This window comes from Marmota flaviventris, chromosome 1, assembly GCF_047511675.1.
Source record: "Marmota flaviventris isolate mMarFla1 chromosome 1, mMarFla1.hap1, whole genome shotgun sequence".
NCBI classification, from domain to species: Eukaryota; Metazoa; Chordata; class Mammalia; order Rodentia; family Sciuridae; genus Marmota; species Marmota flaviventris.
Genome location: NC_092498.1, coordinates 30,311,523 through 30,333,423, shown reverse-complemented (window position 1 = coordinate 30,333,423; position 21,901 = coordinate 30,311,523). Strand labels below are relative to the sequence as shown.

The 21,901-nt window shown below is 36.4% G+C and overlaps 2 protein-coding genes across 3 annotated transcripts; one reads left to right on the top strand and one right to left on the bottom strand.

The window, feature by feature from the left end:
- Window positions 1–1,486: 1,486 nt before the first annotated feature.
- On the top strand, window positions 1,487–14,045 carry LOC114078850 (calaxin-like). Its single transcript, XM_027919897.2, has 6 exons — window positions 1,487–1,551; window positions 6,202–6,357; window positions 8,023–8,127; window positions 9,244–9,395; window positions 11,977–12,081; window positions 13,946–14,045. Exons 1-6 carry the CDS (start codon window positions 1,494–1,496, stop codon window positions 14,012–14,014), a joined length of 645 nt encoding a protein of 214 aa, XP_027775698.1. The 5' UTR covers window positions 1,487–1,493; the 3' UTR covers window positions 14,015–14,045.
- Window positions 14,045–21,767, bottom strand: Rbm48 (RNA binding motif protein 48). Of its 2 annotated transcripts, XM_027919896.2 has the most exons (5): window positions 21,647–21,767; window positions 20,811–21,001; window positions 18,991–19,136; window positions 16,665–17,224; window positions 14,045–14,406 (listed from the first exon to the last, which is right to left on the bottom strand). In XM_027919896.2, exons 1-5 carry the CDS (start codon window positions 21,755–21,757, stop codon window positions 14,320–14,322), a joined length of 1,095 nt encoding a protein of 364 aa, XP_027775697.2. In that variant the 5' UTR covers window positions 21,758–21,767; the 3' UTR covers window positions 14,045–14,319. The 2 variants fall into 2 exon arrangements, with proteins under 2 accessions (XP_027775697.2, XP_071468392.1); XM_071612291.1 differs by lacking the exon at window positions 21,647–21,767 and having other exon boundaries at window positions 20,804–20,879.
- Between the last annotated feature and the right edge of the window lie 134 nt (window positions 21,768–21,901).

Here is a 21,901-nt window from a genome sequence, read left to right as displayed (position 1 = left end):
ATTAATTTTCTATCTTTTCATTGTAAACAGTAGACTAACCTCAGGGAAGCCAAGTGAGAACTGCTATTTGAACTTTTTTTAACTTAAAACCTATGAGCATCCATCTAGTATTTTTGGAAGGAAGATTTTAGGAAGACAGCCCTCTGCCCCCAATTATTTGCCTTGTTTTAAAACTTTTTTTTTGTACCTGAGATTGAAGATAAGGGTGCATAATCACTGAACCATATCCCCAGCCCTTTTTTATTTTTATTTTGAGGCAGGGTCTCACTAATTGCTTAGGGCCAAGGCCTCCCAGGTAGCTGGGATTACAGCCATGTAATTATTTTAAGTATTAAATTTTTAAGTATAAAGGTTTACTTTGGCCAGCTTAGAGGAGGTTATAATCTTTGAAGGAAATGTTGATGCCCTGGCTTAAAACTAATTTTAATGTTAAGAATCTAGTAAGGGGGCTGGGGATGTGGCTCAAGCGGTAGCACGCTTGCCTGGCATGCATGCGGCCCAGGTTCGATCCTCAGCACCACATACAAACAAAGATGTTGTGTCCGCCGAAAACTAAAAATAAATATTAAAATTCTCTCTCTCTCTCTCTCTCAAAAAAAAGAATCTAGTAAGGGGGGTGGGGGTATAGCTCAGTGGTAGCATATGAGGCTCTGGGTTTAATCCCTAAGACCCACCCTACCCAAATTGAATATTGTATCTTAGGGCTGGGGATATGCTAGGGATATAGCTCAGTGATAAAGATGTGTGTCTAAGCATTTGTGAGGCCCTGGGTTTAATCTCTAGTACCATAAGAATATTGCATCCAAAATTCTAGAAATAATTTTAGTACATTTTCTTGATCTTACTACAGTGAAGGCCAACAGACCATAGACTAGTAGGTAGCGTGGATTTTAAAATAGACATATGAGTTCAGCTTTGTCCTAACCATGTTTCTTGCTAGCTAGTCAGTCAGGTCTAAATAGGAGGCATGAAAGTGGGTTTTTACATCCTAGAAGCTCCCAGATTGAAGCCTCTCATTTGGATTTCATAAGGGTGCTTGGTTAGAGTTTAGAGGAGGTTATAACCTTTGAAGGAAATGTTGACGCCCTAGAAAATTATTTCAACTTAATAAGCTCGTTGTGATCTTAGTTATTTTATGTTCAAATAAAGTGGAAAAACATTTCTGATTTGTGCTGATAATATAAATGGCAAAAATATGAAATGCAACTTTAAGTGATACTTAGCCCAAAAGAAAAGATGTTAGAATTACTATAACGTTTCAGATCAAAATAACCTTAATGAAATTCCTGCATATATCCCAAGTGGTGGCAACCATTGTTGCATATTTTTTTTCAACTGCTTAGAAACCTTTTGTTTGGTTGCTGGCTAGTTGCCATGGTCACATTGTGTCTGAGATTGGAATAGTGACCTCTGCTATCAGTGTAACTCAAGACACCCAGGCTTAGAGCTTGACTATCTGGGGAATCTTATTGTGTGCTGGAGCCACAGTCAACATGAACCAGAGGGTTCTGAAGAAACTGGTGGAACCCATCAGTAAAACTGTCAAGAGCTGTAAGTACTGACCAGACATCCTATACTGCCTGAACATTGGTTCTGTCAAATTAAAAAATCAATAGACATTAGTTGGACATTAACAAGTGCTTTGTAAACCTAAAATAGATTCCCTCTACTTCTATGTACTATTTTGGCTATCTATTAAAAATAGGCAATTAAGCAATTATACTAAACAAAATATTTTAACCTTTGGGTATCCTAAAATGTATGTGAGAAGAAAAGCTTGAGGATTTACATGGCATCATGTGAAAGGGTTATCTGACAACTAAGAACTGATTTTATTTTAGTCATACTGAAATTTAATGAAAAATTTTTAAGTATAAAGGTTTACTTTGGCCAATTCCCTGAATTTTCTGGCACAAAACTCAATGGTGAATGATTGCTCTACTCCAGAATTAATAAAAATAATTTTAAAAAACAGCATGGTACTTTGCACACAGAAAATATTTGCTTATTGAAGTTAGTTCAATGTAACACTTTTTTAAGGCTTGCCATGAATCAACTTTAACAAGGAATCTTAACAGTTTTGTTTCTCGGATATGACTGAAAGTCCTGACTGATAATTCTCAATCTGTTAGACATTCATGAAGTTACTTAATTTCAGCCACAGACTCATTATTTCAGTCTCATTATGGAATACGTCCATTTCATCTTGTACGACCTCAGGATAATACCACCTACAACTTCCACTGAAGTCTTAACTCAGTTTTCCATTTGGGATTTATATGATTGAAGTTCCTCAGGCACTTCTAAGGATCTGTTTACCAATCTTGCTTACATATATTACATGCTTAATATCTGTTCTGTAGATTTAGCCAGTGCTGAGTATAATAAATACTGTCATTTCTTTCTTAATGGAGCCTGAGTCTTAGAACATTCAAAAGGGAATTTGGGACCTGGAGTGTGGCTCAGGGGTAAAATGCTCGCCTAGTATGTCCAAGGCCCTGGGTTCGATCTTTGGCACCACATAAAAATAAATAAAATAAAGGTAATGTGTCCATCTACAACCAAAAATAAATATTTTTTAAAAAGGAAGTTTTACATATTTTTAAAATCCAATTCCCCCATAATAATCAAGTTATTTTAGCAATGTCTGCTAGCCATATGTTGAATACTATAGTTTGTTATTTGAAAGCAATTGCTGGGATCTGTAGATAGGAATAGATCAGAACCATATCTCATAGTACTGTATTTGAAAAAAAAAAAGGTATTGGATTCCTTCGTTTTCTCAAAGCTTTTGACACTAATTCCTGTGCAAAAACTTAAGCCCTGAATGAATAGTTAACTGTTTTACACTCTGATCACAAATAACCTGTATTTACTGAGCTTTTCCTTAATGAGACACTGTACTAAGTGGTTTATATTAAGCATCTTTAAATTTTAAGCACAAACCCAATAGGGTATGTGATATTTTCCTAGTTTTCAGTACTAGAAACCAAAATTAGATCTTTTTATCAAAAGTTAGCTAGTGGACTTTTCTGGTTCTGGCAAAGTTGATGTTGAATCTGATGCTGTAGACTACACTAAAATATTATCTTTAGTTCTCAAATTAACCCTATTGATAAGCATTTCAGAGAGTCCTTGTGCTCTTTCTATGTAGCTTGCTCTCACATAGTAAGTGCACAATAAAGACTCCTTAAATTTAGCTCAGTTCTTGACTCACTGCAGTTGAGACCAGGATAGACACTGGTCTTGTGACTGAAATTTTGTTGTTAGTGGGTAGGAATGGTGGGAGCTAACAAGAGGGAGTAATTATCTTAACCTCACAGGGATTGACTTTTTATTATTTCTTTTGATGTACAAAATTCTAATTGTCCCATTTGGCAAAATGTTGAAGTGATTTCTCCTGGGCTTTGCTTTAGACCTCAAGTGGAAATCTTCATAATTTAGTCATTGACCAGAAGGACTCTTCTAGTCCATACAACTTCCACCATGCGACTCTCCTCAGAAAGCTAGTTAACTTCCAGTGACCTCACAAAGGAAATTATTCCCACACAGCAAATACCAATTTTTTTTTTCAGACAGATCTAGAATGTTTTATGTTCTGGAGCTAATATAACTTGTACATATTAATCTTTATTCTGCTCTCTAGAGTTGCACTGACTAATATGGTAGCCACTAGCTGCTTTTGACTACTTACATGTAAAAACTGGTTTAAAATAAAATCCATTTTCTTGATCACACTAGCCACTTTTCAGGGGTCAACATGTGGGTGACAACTACCAAACTGAACAGCACACCAAACTGAACAGCACAGATATAAAACATTTCAGAAAGCTTCATTGGGTGATGCTTTGGAGGCACAAATAATTCACCTTTTCCAAATAATTACCTTAAATCTAGTGGGGGAAACAGGTAAATAATCACTTCAAGGGTATGGCCTCACAGGTATGCAAACTGTACATTCTCACTGGGCCCCATTTATAATTTAATATTCGGTTGCTCACAGTTTCTGAACAAGAGACTTGCTTTTTCATTGTACGCTAGGCCTACACGTTCTATAGTTAAGCCTGACTATACTTCTTATTCCAAATATAAATATAATTATTACAGGATTAACTATACCATCATAATCAAAAAGTTTTAATTGAAAATGTAAAACCACCCTAGATGTATTAAGTCTCTAGAAGTGTCCCAAATTTTCACTCCAGGTATTAGATAACACTGGGGACTTTCAAAACCTAATCATTTCATGTTGCTTTATTTAACTGATCATTTGGCATCTAGAAGTGACTCTTATTTCACATATTTCTTCACCTCTCCAACTTAAGTCCTGAATTTGACAAGTACTTCCATTTACAAGTGACAGTGTTTTATCATTTGCTTGGCAAATATTTATTGAGAGCCTACCATTGTGCTAGATATCTATAAGAATGAAAGAGTTTGTCAGATACCTTACCAAAATTCATATATATTGTGAAATGTATCTCTGATCACTCCTACCAAAGGGAGGAAAAATATTTGTTGAACAGGAGCAGTATTTCTCATAATGTTCATTTTTGGACCACCTCAGAGAATCTACCCCTTCTCTGCCCCATGCTTGTTAACTATGCAGGTTCCTAGGACTTGTTCCAGATCTAAATCAGAATTACTAACAGTAAGCCCAAGAATCAACTTTTAAACAAGAGCTCAGTTGACTCTTATATCCCAGGGATTGAGAATTTTGGGGTTAAGCCAGTAAATATTTTGCAACAAGAGATCAGGGGTAGTCAAAATGGTTTAGGAAAATTCATCTGGCAAAGTTGTATCAAAGGAGAAAAGTGAGAAGTCTTAAAGCCAGGAGTGGAGTGACAGGACAGGGCTTTGGCCAAGAAGGTGGAAATAAGGACAGAAAACCTGGGAGGGAGCCTGAGATGCTGCCGAAAATCAACAGGACTTTGTGAATACCAGATCTGTCCGTTTTAACCTGAAGTTTTTAAATATTCACATACACAGGTCTTGCTCCAGACTTAGTAAAATGCTGTTTTGAAGAAATACACAGGTGATTCTGATGTACTGTCAGAATTGTGAATCCAGAGGTTAGACTTAATGGGTTAGGGACAGGAGCTGTTAAGTATCTGAATTCCAAGGAGTGGGATAGCTGGGTCAAATGATGATTCCATTCCAAGTTTTCTAAGGAATCTCCATACTGCTTTTCAGATTGGTTGCACCAATTTAAAGCTCCACCAGCAATGTATGAGTGTGTCTTTCCCCCTACATCCTCACCGCTGGGCATGGTAGTGCATGCCTGTAATCCCAGCAGCTAGGGAACCTGAGGCAGGAGGGTCACAAGTTCAAAGCCAGCCTCAGCAAAAGTGAGGTGCTAAGCAACTCAGTGAGACCCTGTCTCTAAATAAAATAAAAAATAGGGCTGGGGATGTGGCTGAGTGGTCGAATACCTGAGTTCAATCTCTGTTATCAAAAAGAAGGGAAAAAAATGCCCTTCTCCCATCAGCCAATCCTCTGCTACCTTATCACTTCTTCCCAACTCCCATTAAGACATGTTCAATCTCAACCCTAATTCTACCTCTTTTATTAACTGTTATTCAATTTCCATAAAATTCACTTCTTACTGCCTCCAACACACTCCTTCCTAAATAAATTACTATATACATCCTTCAAGGCCCAGTTCAAAGTCTACTTCTCCCATGAAAATGGCCCAACTTGGGGCTAGGGATGTGGCTCAAGTGGTAGCACGCTCGCCTGACATGCATGCAGCCCAGGTTCAATCCTCAGCACCACATACAAACAAAGATGTTGTGTCTGCTGAAAACTAAAAAAAAAAAATATATATATATATATATATATATATATATATATATATATATATATATATATTAAAATTCTCTCTCTCTCTCTCTCTCTCAAAAAAAGAAGAAAAAGAAAGAAAGAAAATGGCCCAACTCCCCTCCACCAAACCAATTTCACATGTCTATGTTAGTGATCATTATATTACATAATTTAGCAGTTACATACTGTCTTAAGAATTTCTGAGTTAGGCCCACCTTAATTGTGTAAGCTCTTAAGAAGTCTGTATCATTCTTTTTCCCCCTATCTTCAGACTACTTAGCATTAAAGGAACAAAATAGTAGCTTAGTAAAATATATGTAATTAGGTTAAATAATTCAATGATTAAATCTAAGTTGTATTTGTATTTTCACTTTACAGTAAAAAGAAGTGAAGTAGAATGTCTCATAAGACTCTTTTACAGCGTGGTGGGAAGAACTGGTGGGAAATCTGGAAATACTGGGCTAGATCGTAACAAATTTCGACGGATCCTGCACAACATATTTGGAATGACTGATGATACATTGATGGATAGGGGTAAGAAGTCATTAACAGACTAAAACATGTCAATCTGAATGGAAACTACATAATATGTATTCAATTTTCATCATAGACTGAACTTTTTTCATTGCCAAATAGGTAATTGTTTGTGAGGATGTTTTTTTTTTTACATTTTTTTTTGTAGGTGAACACAATATCTTTATTTTATTTATTTTTATGGGGTGCTGAGGATCGAACCCAGTGCCTCACACTTACTAGGCAAGCACTCTACCACTGAACCCAATCCCAGTCCCATGAGGATGGTTTCTTTAAAAACTACTATTTTAAAATTTTGATAATTAACTCACACTAATTGTACAAATGAATGGGTTTCACTGTGACACTTTCATATATGAACATATTGTGCCTTGATCATGTCTACCACTACCCCTTCTACAACCTCTTGTTCTCCCTCCTCCACCCTTCCTTCTTTCAATACCATCCCCTTCCCAAATATAGCATCTCTTCTACTTTGAGATTTTGGGGTTTTTTTAGTTTTCACATATGAGAGAAAATGTGTGATACTCCTTGTCTTTATGTGTTAGGCTTATTTTAATTAACATGATGTCCTTCAATTTCATCCATTTGTGAGGATGCCTTTTTTTTAAGTCTTAGTTGGACACAATACCTTTATTTTTTATTTATTTATTTTTTTATGTGGTGCTGAGGATCAAACAGAGCTTCACACACGCTAGGCAAGTGCTCTATCACTGAGCCAACAACCCCAGCCCCAAAGATGCTTTATTAATACAAATTCACTCAGAATTTCATATCTCCATAGCTGTATGGCTTTGAGAAATAATCAGCAATAAATAAATTCTCAAAAGAGAAGCATCTTGTGGCTTTTAATCATGATGTTTTGGGGGTTATATATTACAGACAAATTATTCATTGACCTCTTTTTCCTCAAAAAAATGGAGAATGTATTAGTATAAAAATGATAATGACTCTTCATTAGAAATCAAAAATTATATTACTTGAAATAAGAAATAGTGTAATCCAATTAGTTTCAGTAACAGATCTTTAAAGTGAACAATTTTGTAAGTTTTGACATATATATACACCTGTAAAACAATTACCATAATCAAAATCATTAACATATTTATCATCTCCAAAAGAGTAAATAACATTTTAATTTATCTTCTACAGTATAATATCAAGATTTCACTGGCAATTTTTAAAATAGTGTATTATTTAAATAATTTACCTTCAAGTAGTTTTGGAAACTTTTTAGAGCAAAATTTCCACCACTTTTTATCACCAGATTACCTAGCATCATAGGAACAAATTTTTAGGAATAGAAATTATGTCACTTATTAGCTACATTGTTTGTCTTCTTGGCCCCGCCGTGACTGTATAAAACATAAAAAATGAAGCACATTCTTTCTCATGAAACAGAATGACTTTTTGTTTTAAGTGTATAGGGGAAAACACATTTCCAATAATTTTGACACTTTCTGGGTGATTGGACCAAAACCGTTTTTCCTCCTCAATGTGGGAGTTTTTCTATCTATTCTCTCTCTCTCTCCTCTCTCTCTCTCTCTCTCTCTCTCTCTCTCTCTCTCTCTCTCTCTCACACACACACACACACACACACACACAGTTGTTATAAAACATCTCAATTACAACATACCAACATTCTTTTTTCTTTGTTTGTTTTAGTCTTTTCTGCATTTGACAAAGACAATGATAACTCCATAAATGTGAAAGAATGGGTAAAAGGATTGTCAGTGTTTCTTCGAGGGACATTTGAAGAAAAGTTGAAATGTAAGATGGAATTACTGCCTTAATAATATATATCATCAATTTTGTAGTGAATGCTTATGCATTTAAAAATATGAAATCAGTGTTGTCTATAACAACTTTGCAAAAGTTATTCACAACAGCTTGAAAAAATAAAACAGACCAGATGAAATGGGTGGCCTATTTGTAAGGTCATGGAAGAGTCCCAAGTGCTAGAGCCCCAATCACTTCCTTCCCTGGTTCCATAATGCTCAAATGTCCCTAGAATGATTCTTTGGCTTACAGCCCAGGTTAAGAACAGCAGCTAAGGGTCAGGCTTGTGTCAACTCTGATCAGCTGGCAGGGCTGAGGCTTCTGAGGATGCTTCTGGGCTCAGCCCCTGATGTGGGTCTGTTCATGTGTTATTTTGAGGCCATTCCTCACCTTTTTTTTTTTAAATATTTATTTTATTATTTTTTAGTTCTCGGCGGATACAACATCTTTGTTTGTATGTGGTGCTGAGGATCAAACCCGGGCCACACACATGCCAGGCGAGCGCGCTACCCCTTGAGCCACATCCCCAGCCCATTCCTCATCTTTTCATCAAAGAAAACATGAGGGTTGGCACAGGATTAAGTTAAACACACACTAACCACTGGACACTAACACTCTGCTGTTAGATTTGTTTTAGACAACTGAGCAGAGGAAAATGGTTGAAGACAGTGCAAGCCCAAAGATAGGAGTGTTATAAGTGAAGCCACCTACTTATTAAAAATAACATTAGAGTCACAAAGAGGACAGTCTCCCAATTATCTTCCTAATAGCGGCTCCAGTCTGTCTTGTTGGTATGATGTTTATTTCCTATGTTTTACTCCTCTGGCATCAGGATTTGGGGAGAGGAACCCTGGAAAGAGAATAGGAATAATTTTAAATGGAATTTTCAAGGAAATGAATTGCTTAAAATATCTAAAGACATGTAACAAAGATTCTTTATTCTAAAATCTTCCTACCACATAACTTCCTACCATATTACTATCAGTAATAATATGGCAGATAAATTGTTTTTCTCTTTTGGTATCTTATGTTGAAATAATTAAGGAGAAGACTAATGACATTTAACGGTTCTCATCCAAGTCTTTAAACTTCTTATGTTTTAAAAAGTCTGTTTTGAAGTTTATTATTTGAATGGAGATGGTTACATTTCTCGAGAGGAAATATTCAACATGTTGAAGAACAGTCTGTATCAACAATCGTCTGAAGAAGAGAATGATGAAGGAGTAAAAGAATTGGTAGAGATAGCACTGAAGAAAATGGTAAGACTGAAAAACTGTAATGCATATATTCAATCAAGATGATGTTGCATAAACCTTAAGAAATTTAATTTCCTTAAATTATATTGATGAACGTCAGGTCTTTTTGTTTATTCTCTGCTCTATTCATCTCATGATTCCATCTCTGCTCATCTAAAAGTGTCTGGCTGATAGATGAGCAGAGATGGAATGAAAGCATTCTACCACTAAGCCACAACCCCAGTCCTAAATATTAACTTAAATTTTTTTTTTTTTAATTGTAGATGGACACTAAATCTTTGTTGTCGCTTTCCCAGCGACTTAAACACTCAAACCTTTCGCCCACCAGGGACGCCATTTGCCTAGTTACATGCCACTAAAACACTCAGGGGTCACTCCAGGAGGAGAACTGGGCTGCGTGAAATAACCACACAAGAGACAGAAATACTTTTTTTTTGTGGGGCGGGGTGTGCTGTGATGGCTCCTCTGACCTTAAGGGTCCGCAGAAAGAGAGAGCGAGTATGTGCTGACCCCTTTTATTGAGGAGAAGCTATTCAAATGAGACAAGGGGTCAGATTTCAGAGGGCTGAGTCTATCTTCATGATGTCCACTGTCGGCAGGTTGACTGACATCTAGGAAGGGCCACACCCAAGGGCAGAGTAAGAGAAGGGGAAAAAGGGCGTTTCCATGGAACATTCCAACCCAAACAGGACAAGGGGTAATATTATAAAGGAACAGGTGAGCATAGCTCCACGCCATGGGGATGTAGGAAGGCACGCTCATGAATGAGACACAGTAACTGGACCTTTAAGATCGGGGCTACTGTCTGGCTTACGTAGGCAACCAGATCACAGAGTAACCGAGATGCCAAACCAATTAGAAGAGGAGACAAATGCGGTCACGTGCTAGTTTGGCCTCCCACACTTTGTTTTATTTATTTATTTTTTATGTGGTGCTGAGGATCAAACCCAGTGCTTCACGCATGCGCAGCAAGCACTCAACCACTGAGCTACAATCCCAGCCCATAAATATGAACTTTATTCCTTAAAATATTTTACTATTAGTAAAACCTCATTAATTTAGGGGGAGGCCAGATTCAGTTCATGTAAAATTGGGTCCACTTTATTTTGTCTTCATGACCTCTCCCCTACAATCCATCGAAGTATTCATTACAACAAAATAACAAAAATAAAAATATTTGACCTTTACAGAATACCTGCTATATATGCCAGACTCTCCAGAGAACTTTAATGTATTGATTCATTTTATCCTCAAAATAATCCTATCTCCATTTGCAGATGACAAAAACTGAAGTATAAAAAGGTTTACCTAATGTCACATTAGAAAACCTTGTACAAAATTTATCTTTCACTAAAACCAATAGTAGCTCTTTTCTATGGACATACTGACTTCTACGCTTTTCTTACTGTCACCCTAAACTGGATACAGTAAGGTTTTGTGAATCCAAGGCAGCACTGGCCCATGCCACTGACATTACTCTGAAACTCAGGAAAGCAACCAAGGATTCCATTAAGGCAAACTTCAGAGTATCCTCTTCTTTCAGAAATACTCTGAATCTGCTGCAAGGGCTGAGTGTAGATTACTTCTTCAGAGACAGTAGCTTCCCCAGCACCACCCATCCCCTTCTTTTTTCCAAGGAAGTGTTTTTGCAATAAACTTTTTTTTTTTTTTGACAATGTATTCAAATTTTTCTCTAGATTAAGACTCCAGGCTGGAATTGTAGCTCAGTTGTAGAGCACTTGCCTCACATGTGTGAGGCACTGGGTTTGACCCTCAGCAGCACATAAAAATAAATAAATGAAATAAAGGTATTGTGTTCATCTACAACTAAAAACTCTCAGCAACCCTGATGAAGTCATGCCCAGAAGTGAAAAAACAAGGACTCATCTCATCTGACCCAACTCAATTAATCAGTTAAAGGCATCCATAATCTACACACAAGTTCTCCTTATTTTCCCTACCTGCACAATATAGTAATATATCCTAAGCCTTGTCATGAAAGCTTTACTGACTTATACCCTGCTGTCAATTCAGGTGGCTCCTCTACCTATCCAGATTTCAACCATCCTTAAACCCAGCAGTGATCTGCAGGCTTCATCTCATGACTCCAGTCTATCCTGAGCAGCTACTGCTGTAACTCCTGGTGACCTGATCCATAACAAAGCAACTTTACTTCTATCCTTTTTACCCAATAGGCTCCCAACTAAGAGATCTTTTGAGGAACAAGTGCTACAAAAAAAAATTAAGCTTGAAAAATCTGCTCTGCTTCACCTATTTCATCACAAAAGGAGTAAAATAATAGAATTCTTCTATTTTTTCTTATTTCCCCAATTCAAGTGTAATTTTAAGGATAAGGCTAAATTTTATATTGCTAAGGTGACTTGGATATGCCTATTAGAATAATAGGAATAAAATTAAGTGGTATCCATAAATAATATGTACCTTCTGATTTAGGTAAATAATGTCTTCAAAAGTGTGAATTTACAGCTTTACTTGGTGAACCTTTTAGTCTAAACAGCTGTTTTCCATGGCAAAATGTAAAATGGCTCTATATCACTTATCAAGAAATCATCTTCCTGTCTAGGATTATGACAACGATGGCAAGGTATCTTTTGCAGACTTTGAAAAAGCAGTGAGAGAAGACAGACTTCTGTTGGAGGTGTTTGGACCATGTTTGCCAACAGCACAGGTATATTACAAATGCCAAAAGCTCAATTTGATGAGGGAACTTTTGTGTGTATGTGTGTGTGTAAGATACTGGGGATCAAATCCAAGGCTCATACATTCTAGGCAAACACTGAGCTATATCCCCAGTCTGATTTATCTGTTTGTTTATTTATAGTACTAGGGATTGAACCCAGCACCTTCAGGCAAATTCTCTAGCTCTGAGCCTACATCCCCAGTCCTTTTTATTTTGAGACAGGGTCTCACTAAGTTGTTCAGGAATTTATAATCCCCCTGCCTCAGCCAAACAAACAGCTGGGATTTTATGTGTGTGCTACCATGCCTAGCTTGAGGGAACATTTTAACAGGGTCAGAAATTAGTACTTGCTAGACTCTGATCTCTGTAGCTGTAGCCCGTTGCTGAAGTTCAGACAATCATAAATAAAGTGGCCCCATCCCATTTTATTTGTGCTCAAGAAGAATTTTCATGTATGAATCTGACAAATTTTCTGAGCTGAAAGATCAACCCAGTAATTGATTTGGCTCATAAAATTTCCTTATTCTTCCTTTGATCAATTATACTTTTCAAACATAATGTAGGAAGTAACTCTTATTTTCTGTAATAACTTATAGGGTGATTTTGCAAATTAACTTGCATGTTGCTAAATTATTCTTATCCATCTAAGCTCCTTTCTCTTATTTGTCCTACTGTAGTTTATTTCCTAGACCCCAAATTTTAGTTCTGTCTGGAAATGTGTAGAAAAAAAGCCATGTGTAAAAGGTAAGTTTCCAATTTTAAGAGACTGATAGGTGAAAAGAGCAATAGCATAAATGGACTGGATTGGAGTAACAACTTAGGATATCGAACACCCAACATTCTTCAGCCTCTCCCCAAGAGTTTATCTTTCACAGTTATCTAGAGCCTTCTCTGTTCTAGCAATAGTATTTCCTGAGAACTTGTGAAAAATGAAGAATTTCAGCCCCCACCCAAAACTAACTGAATCAGAATCTATTCTCCTCAACCCTCACTTGACACAAGAAAGCTTTCTTTATCATCATGGTCAAATATTATGTATGTTGGTGAAATGGGGACACAGCTGGACTCTTTACAGTCACAAGGACCTACTCAAGAACAGAGAATCTATCTTAATGGCTCCTCCCTTTAGGAAATTCTTCAGATTGTAGCAAAATACACTCAACAGAAAACTTACCCTCTTAACCATTTAAAAAATTTTTTTTAGTTATAAATGGACACACTACCTTTATTTATTTTTATGCGGTGCTGAGGATTGAACCCAGTGTCTCAACATGCTAGGCAAACACTCTACCGCTGAGCTACAATTCCAGCCCTCTCTCTTTTTTTTTTTTGTAGTGCTGGGTATTGAACCCAGGGACTTATGCATGTGAGGGAAGCACTCTACTAACTGAGCTAAATCCCTAGCCCTTAACCATTTTTAAGTGTACAGTTCAGTAGTGTCGAGTATGTACACAAAGTCATACCATCAATCTCCATAATTCTTTCCATCTTGCAAAACTGAAATTCTATACTCATTAAACAACTCCCCATTTTCCCTCCCCACCACCATAAGAACTTGCAATTTGGCAAGATCCTGAGATGGAGAGTCAAAGCACCTTACTTTTAAAAAAATCATTATTTTAGGTGTAGATGGACATAACACAATGCCTTTATTTTTATGTGATGCTGAGGATCGAACCCGGGTCCCGCCTGTGCTAGGCGAGCGCTCTACCGCTGAGCCACAATCCCAGACCCCCACCCCCGGATTTGTTTTTTGATTGCCACAGATTAAGTAAATTCTTAAAAGCTAACTACAATGTAAACTTCTAATTTCAACTTTGTTCTAATTTCTGTTAACCTTTTTACTTTACAGAATTGCCTTCATTTTGAAGCACTGACATTCAGAGATACGCTGACTTCTAGTTTTTCAATAAGTGAATAAGTCAATACTTAAATTAAAATCAGAGACAGATCCTGGTTGCTTAACTTTATTTGTATTATAAAGTTTCCATATTTGCTTCAATTGATTTACATATGGTTATTGTAACATGAGAATGTTATAGGAAAGATACATTTTTGCAATATTAAGTATATGTCAAAGATGAAACTGTATTTGGATAATAGTTTGAATGAAATAACAAAAAAGTGTACATTAAAAAATACCAGCAATAAAACTTTTTAAAGAATTAAAAGACTAAAAATAAAATAAATATTCTCTTTAGAAAATACTAAATTGCTGCTGGCAATTTATATTCTTCTTCTTTGTTTTAATGGACGACTTGCAGGCACATCTTCCAACTTATCTTCTGGAGGCTTTGGCACAGATGAAATTACCTAGTTTAAAAAGAAAAAAGAACCATTAAAACTTAGTATGTAGTAATAAGTGTAAATAAGTTGCTAGGAGAGGCTGGACATACAACAATCCTTACCATCACTTTTTTTTTTTTTTTTTTAGTACTGCAGATTGAACTCAGGTGCACTTGACCATTGAGCCACATCCCCACTCCTGTTTTGTATTTTATTTAGAGACAGAATCTCACTGAGTTGCTTAGCATCTCACCATTGCTGAGGCTGGCTTTAAACTTAAAATTCTCCTGCCTCAGTGTCCAGAGCCACTGGAATTACAGGCATGCGCCACTGTGCCTGACCTTACCATCACTTTTGAGGTAGAGTTAGCTCAAGTTTAAGGTAGGAAGTACAACCTACAACCTAGACACTTAAGTTTTCACTCCAAACATTAGTGGGAGTAAAGTTTTCTAAGCCATTTATCAAGAAAAGATTTGGAGGCAGGGCTGGGGTATAAAGCATTTGCCTAGCATGGGTGAAGCCCTGTGTTCAATATCAAGGACTGGAAAAAAAAAAAAAAAAGATAAAGTGAACATACACTTTCCTTTAACATTCTTTTATTGATCTAAAGTAATTTGTTATTTTACAGATACAGATAGATAATCCTGATTTTGCCTTCTTGAAACACTGATAATGTCTCATAGATTTAGAGACATGGATGCCTGGGAGAATGAAAATTTTGAAAAAATAAGAAGAAAATGGTATCATTCTCAATTTCCTAGAGGAAAAATAAACACCAAACACATCAGAAAAAGTGGGGGCAATAAGTCAAAAACAGAGTAAAGCAATTTTCACTTGAAATAGAAAATTCAGGGCTAGGGTTGTGGCTCAGTGGTAGAGTGCTTGTCCAGCCTGCATGAGGCACTGGGTATGATCCTCAGCACCACATATAAATAAATAAATAAATAAATAAATAAACAAATAAATAAATGTACTGTATCCATCTAAATTATTGTGTGTGTGTGTGTTTAGCTAATTCACATGTTAATTTTCTTTTATTTGTGCCTTAAAAATTGAAAATTATTATTTAAATAAAAGACCACCTTATAGCACAATCTGATTTTAGTTGTAATCTTTTATTTTTATTTATTTATTTTTTTTTTAATATTTATTTTTTAGTCTTCGGTGGACACAACATCTTTGTTTGTATGTGGTGCTGAGGATCGAACCTGGGCCGCACGCATGCCAGGCAAGCGCGCTACCGCTTGAGCCACATCCCCAGCCTAGTTGTAATCTTTTAAGAAGTTCACATTTAAAATGCAGATCTTAAACCCTAATTGAAACAAGTTATACTTATTCTATGTATATATATTTCGAAACATACTCTGTCACGTAAAAAACATTTTTTAAAATATGAGGAAAAGAAATGCAGAACTTAAGGCAGTCTAAAGACACAATCGTTTAGAATTTTCACCTTCTGGACTTGGGGGCATAGCTCAGCAGTAGAGCTCTTGCCTCACATGGGCAAGGCCTGTGAATCTGACTCCCAGCACCACCACAACAAAAAGGTGCTGTTTATTACAGAAGCAAAATACTTTGAATTTGACGTAAGCTGTAGTAACTCTGAATTTAAGAAATAATTTCTAATAATTTTCTTGCTCAATTTTGGTTCATATTAAGACTATCTGGGGAGCTTTAAAAGGTGGAGCAGGGGCTGCAATCCACTATCACAGACTAATTATAGTATTTTGTATTTACAGTGTGATGTAAAATATGTCTGTTCACCGTTTAAAGGAAGAATTACTATCAAAGCAAATACATATGCTAGTCAAATTCAGTGAATTTAACACAGAACTGTAAAAAAACACATCGAAAACTAAAAACTGAAAAGAAAAAAAAGCCAATTCCAATTCAATAGATCCCACAAATTATTTTCCATTTAGTTCTTAGTCCTATAACCAAATTCTTTTTTTTAAATATTTTTTAAATGCAGTTGGATTTATTTATTTATTTGTGTGTGTGTGTGTTTGTGTGCACTGAGGATTGAACCCAGCGCCTGGCACATGCTAGGTGAGCGCTCTGCCGCTGAGCCACAACCCCAGCCCCCTATAACCAAATTCTTAAAACAGTTTTTAGGGCTGGGGTTGTGGCTCAGCAGTAGAGTGCTCACCTAGCATGTGCAACGCCCTGGGTTCGATCCTTGGCACCAAATACAAATAAATAAATAAATAAAGGTATTGTGTCCAACTATAACTAAAAAATAAATATTAAAAACAAGAAAAAACAGTTTTTAAAAATGTCCCTACCTCTTTAAGTTTATTCCGAATTAAGTTCGCCGTTGTATTCAGAGAGTCATCCTGAAGGTCCACTTTAGGTATGTCTGGTAACTTGGGTCCAATCATAACCTCATTACTGTTTGTTTCAAGAAAAGTTCCAAGTTTACGATCATCTTCCCTTCTTCTTTTCCGCTCCTGCAGTTTTGTTGTCCTAGGCATAAACCTGTCAATTGACCCTGAAGGAGGAATTAGAGCCTTCTGTGTACCAGAGTAAGGTACTGAATTTTTGAAAGTGTTCATATTTTGCAAAGAGTCACTGTGGTTACAATGCTTCACTGTTTCATTATGGTTCCTACCATCCTTATAGAAGTTCGATGCTTTATTCACATGCTCCCCAGATGAACAAGTACAGTTTGAAGCAAAATAACATAAAGGCAATTCACAAGAATAAGGAAGACAAGGATTTGAGTTCCCATTGGAAGCATTCGAAGCAGCTGCACAAAATCCAGACATGTCCGAGTTTAAGTCTTGTCTAAAATCTCGTGTGTTTTTATGCTCTGGAACCAGTTTCTTCTTTGTCAAGTAATACTCTATAAATGTAAAAGTTGAGGGAAAGGAAAATAGAAATGGTTCATTTATTGTTTTTATCACTCAGAATCATATAATTTTAAAAACTTAAAAATGTTAATAGATTCTTCTCCAAAATGTCTTATATTTGTATCATTAAAAAGGCTTTTTTAAGAAGCAAAAAGGTATAAAGTGTCAAGCTTCATATTTTCCTTGCTTTCCAATATGCTTAGTTTTCTAGTTACCATATGTATTCACTATTCTTCCTTATTTATCAGAATGTCTTACTTTTCCTCCTCCCATCTACCCTTCTTTCTCTCCCCACTCAAAAGGTAACTTCTAATACCCATTTCTTTGTACCTTTGCATTTTCTTCTTAGCTGTAGATCTTACAGAGTTCTTCCATGTTACCATATAGAAAGTTTTTTTTTATTAACTTCAGAATATTCTACTACATAGACATTATTGTGCTGCTTAGTTTTTGTTTGTCAGTATTAAAGCAAATGATATGCTAGGCCCACTTTTAGGGCCTATATAAGTCTCCTGCCCATTCTACCCTCCACACCTCCAAAGTGCAATGTGAGAAGTGTGGTAAAGATGAAATTGACAATTGTTGACATTAATACTCGTGAGGTACATTATCTCACATCTCTCTACCTTTGAATATTTTAAATTTTCCATAACAAAAGCGTTTTAAAAAGAGAGACCAATTATACAAATGTACCATGTAGATGCTAGAATCCTACAAATGAAAGGGCTTATTTTTGTTTAGGGCCAAATAAGTCATAAAAATGCTATATTGGGCTGGGGTTGTGGCTCAGAGATAGAGCACTTGCCTACCATGCGTGAGGCACTGGGTTCGATCCTCAGCACCACATAAAAATAAAGATATTGTGTTCACCTATAACTAAAAAATAAATACTAAAAAAAAAAAAAAACACTGTATCACTCTGCCACTCAGATGGAGCCAAATTCAGCGTAATTCTGAAGTCAGGGGCAGGGCTAAAAAGTCTTAAAGGAAGCTGGGAGGAAAGAAAGACAAAGTTAGGCTACTAACACCAATACTGTAACGTATAAAGCAATTTAGAAGTGAGCTCTAGAGAATCCAAAGATGGGTCTTAATTGCTCTTTTGTCCCTATTTTATCTCTAGAGAGATAAACCAGTCATAAACTTTCTGAGCTTTACTTTCCTCACCTATAAAAATGAGAACAAAGGTCTTTCTCTTTACACTAATATTCTGTAATTTCCTTTTCCATACACATAAATTCTCCTGTGTATAATCCACAAGTTAAGGGTCATTTTTATATCTAAAATTGACCAAGAATTCTCAACAGTTCCCTAGCCCCATCTCTTTTTATGTTTTTGATCTTAAGATAGGGCCTCACTAAATTGCTTAGGGCCTTGCTAAGTTGCCAAGGCTGGTTTTGAACTTCTTGATCCTCCTGCATCAGCCTTTTGAGTCACCGGGATTACAGGCACGTGCCACCACACCCAGCTCCTCTAAGGTTCTAAACGTGTTGCCTGGCTCACTTTTCCATCTCTTCCTCTTCCCTTATGGGTAGTGTTAGCCTTCAAAATGCAACCACTTCTTATATACTTGTAGGAAATCTGCTATGAACAAACATCTCTCCCTTTCTAGGCCAGATTATGCACAGTGCTGCAGAGAACACTGATTTATAGTTAATAAATATGATCCTTTACTTACCCTAGACTGGGAACTCAATGTTGGCATACTTAGAAGAGTGCCCACCTAACACATAGGAGGTGTTTAATAACAGGCTTTTCATACCTTTATTTTTAGTAGTTCTTGCTATGTAAGCCTTTCTCTCTTCTAATTTTTTTCTGGTTTCTTCAACTGTCTCAAATTCTGGAGCATAGCACACATGAAGCAATCCACCAAAGAAACTCTGTTCATCCATTTTTCTCTTGGCTATCCTAAACAGAAATACATAACATGGCTAATTAATCTGGATTAACATAGGATGATCGCTTAACTAATATAAAATACATCAATCTAAGGAGCAAAGTCTACCTTTTGCTAAGTGTACATGTGTGTATATCCTATGGATTGGGAATTAAAATGCTCTATTTGTAGATGGTTCCAACCCTACTGATCTAGGATGCACTCTAAAGTCTTCCTTTCCCTCTTTCAGTGGTATTAAAAGGTTTTGATCCTCAGCACCACATAAAAATAAAGGTATTATGTCCATCTACATAAAACATTAAGTTAAAATACTGTAATTGTAAAACTTGATAAATGAGAAAGTTGTGAATACATAACAACTAATCAAATGAAAACAAAGGAGAATGGAATTCATTAAATAGATAACTTATTGAAAATCTATGACTGGCCAAGCATTATAGTAATTATTTAAGTACTTCTGTAACTAGAAATAATGATAAGTGTTATATTGAGATTTAACCCCATACTAGGCAATGTCATAGGTACCTCACTTCAGTTAACATCTCACAGCAACCAAAGTGAAGAACTGGGATGTTATATAACTTGGCCACATTCATATACTAATTTCTGGAGCTGGATTCAAATCCAGATGTCTTGTTCTAGAACCTACTATACTAGGTGATGTGAGAGATAGAAAAACTTTAGAAAACATGCTTCCCTAACTCCACAGAATCAGCAAGTTAATTTTTGAAAAGTGAGATTACATATAAGAGCAGCTTAAAAATGACATATAACCACAAAATTAACTACTTTTGGGGTCAACTGTGAGGTTTACTGGTAGCCCAGAAAAGGAATATAAATGGTGGGCTGGGGCTGTAGCTCAGTGGTAGAGCACTTGCCTCACATGTGTGAGGTGCTGGGTTCAATCCTCAGCATCACATAAAAACAAACAAACAAAAAAGATATTTTAAAAAAAAAGAAATATAAATGGCAACAGCAAAGGAAGGATGGATCTTTGATCAGATTAATGACAAGAAAAGGGGTTAAACTAAAAATACATAAGATATTGCCTACTTCAGCCCAATGGAACAGGTTTTTGTTTCATAGAAATCCCAAAAGATGGGATTAATTCACAGAAGGCCAATAATAATAATAAGGCCATAATAATATAATAATAAAAAGTAAAGTTTACTGCATTCTGAGCAGAAAGGCACTACTCCAAGTCCTTTTCATGAATTATATCATCCTCATGCAAGCTCAATAAGTGGTCTTTTGACTACATGGATTTTAAGAAGAGAAAAAAGTGGGCTTACCAGGATTAAATAACTTATACAAAGTAACAAGATAGTGAGCAGTATGACTGGAAAACTTACCCAAATTCAGTTTTTAATCATATCACAGGACTGAAAGTTGTTGAGCATGGGAATGAGGGGATGTAAATAGTATTTTGATAAGATTAACCTTTACAAAGATGTCAGGAAGTGATGGGGATGTGGCTCAGTGGTTGAGCACCTGCTGAGTATAAGTACAGCCCTAGGTTAGACTCCATCCCTGGGGGTAAGGGAGGGGAATTACTGCAGAAAAGATGAGAATGTTGCCATATTAAATTTTGGGGGTAACTCAAGTATTTTAACTATAGAAACCTGGGACAAAAATGATAGTAACAGGGTCAAAGGATATAAGATGCTGCTTAACTTACACTTTACCTTGCACTTTGTAAATTCATAAATTTAATAAGGTAAACTTCTGTAAAATCTTCTGCTGGATATTCATCTAGAGCATTATATTCTTCAATTGCACCATATAGAGCAAGTCGCTCAACTAATTCCTTCATTGCTCCCACTGCAGGAACTCCTTGTATTAATAAGTACCGAGATTCCAAATTGATTGTATACACCTAAAATAAATAGAGTTATGAAGTGTATTTCACAAATAAGACTAAGAAAATCTCCCCTTAAAAAAAAAAAAAACAAAACAAAACAGAATTTGAAAAGAAACACTTTGGTCAGTCCTTGTCTGCAAAAAACATACAAAATTAATTTTAAAATTTGCCATTCTCTCTGCATAAAGAATAACACACTTCACATGTGAAGGTATCTAACTAAAGCACATAACAGACTGCTCTGAGTCGACATTTTTATAATATTTTTATTTGTGCATAATTATGCTTAATAGTAGGATTCACTGTGACATATTCGTACATGCATATGATTTAAGTCATCATTTCTGTAAGTTCTCTCAGTAGAAGTTACTGGGACTAGTCACTAAAACGAATAGTCATTGAGTGTTTAACAAGCACTCACATAAACACGGAAGATACAAGAACTAAAACAAATCCCTCTTCTGGAGAACTGACGTCCTAAAGTTAACCAAATGGGTGGTAATAATCTTTGGTCTCCAAGCCAGAGTTCCTCATTCCCCTTCCAATGAGAGATGGATCTGACAGGAGCCTTTTATACCTTTATTTAAGTAGGCTGGCTGCGTGGAGCGCGTGCTCACATAAAGCTACCCAAGATAGCGAATGAAAGCGAAATCATTTTACCTTGACAGCGCGAGGCCGTCTACCCTCCCGATATTTGGCCCGCGTGTCGCAAACCACCCTCTGGACGTGGTGGTCGAATAAACTCCCAAGCTTCCCATCACTCGACGCCATCTTGCCTGCTTTGGTCATTGCAGTGAGGACAACATCCCTCTTAGGGAGCTCCCGTTTATCCAATAAGAGAGCGGGATGAGTCGAAGCATGGCCAGGATTGGCTGGAGAATCGACAGCGTCGGCCATCGTTTCCTGAAAACGAGA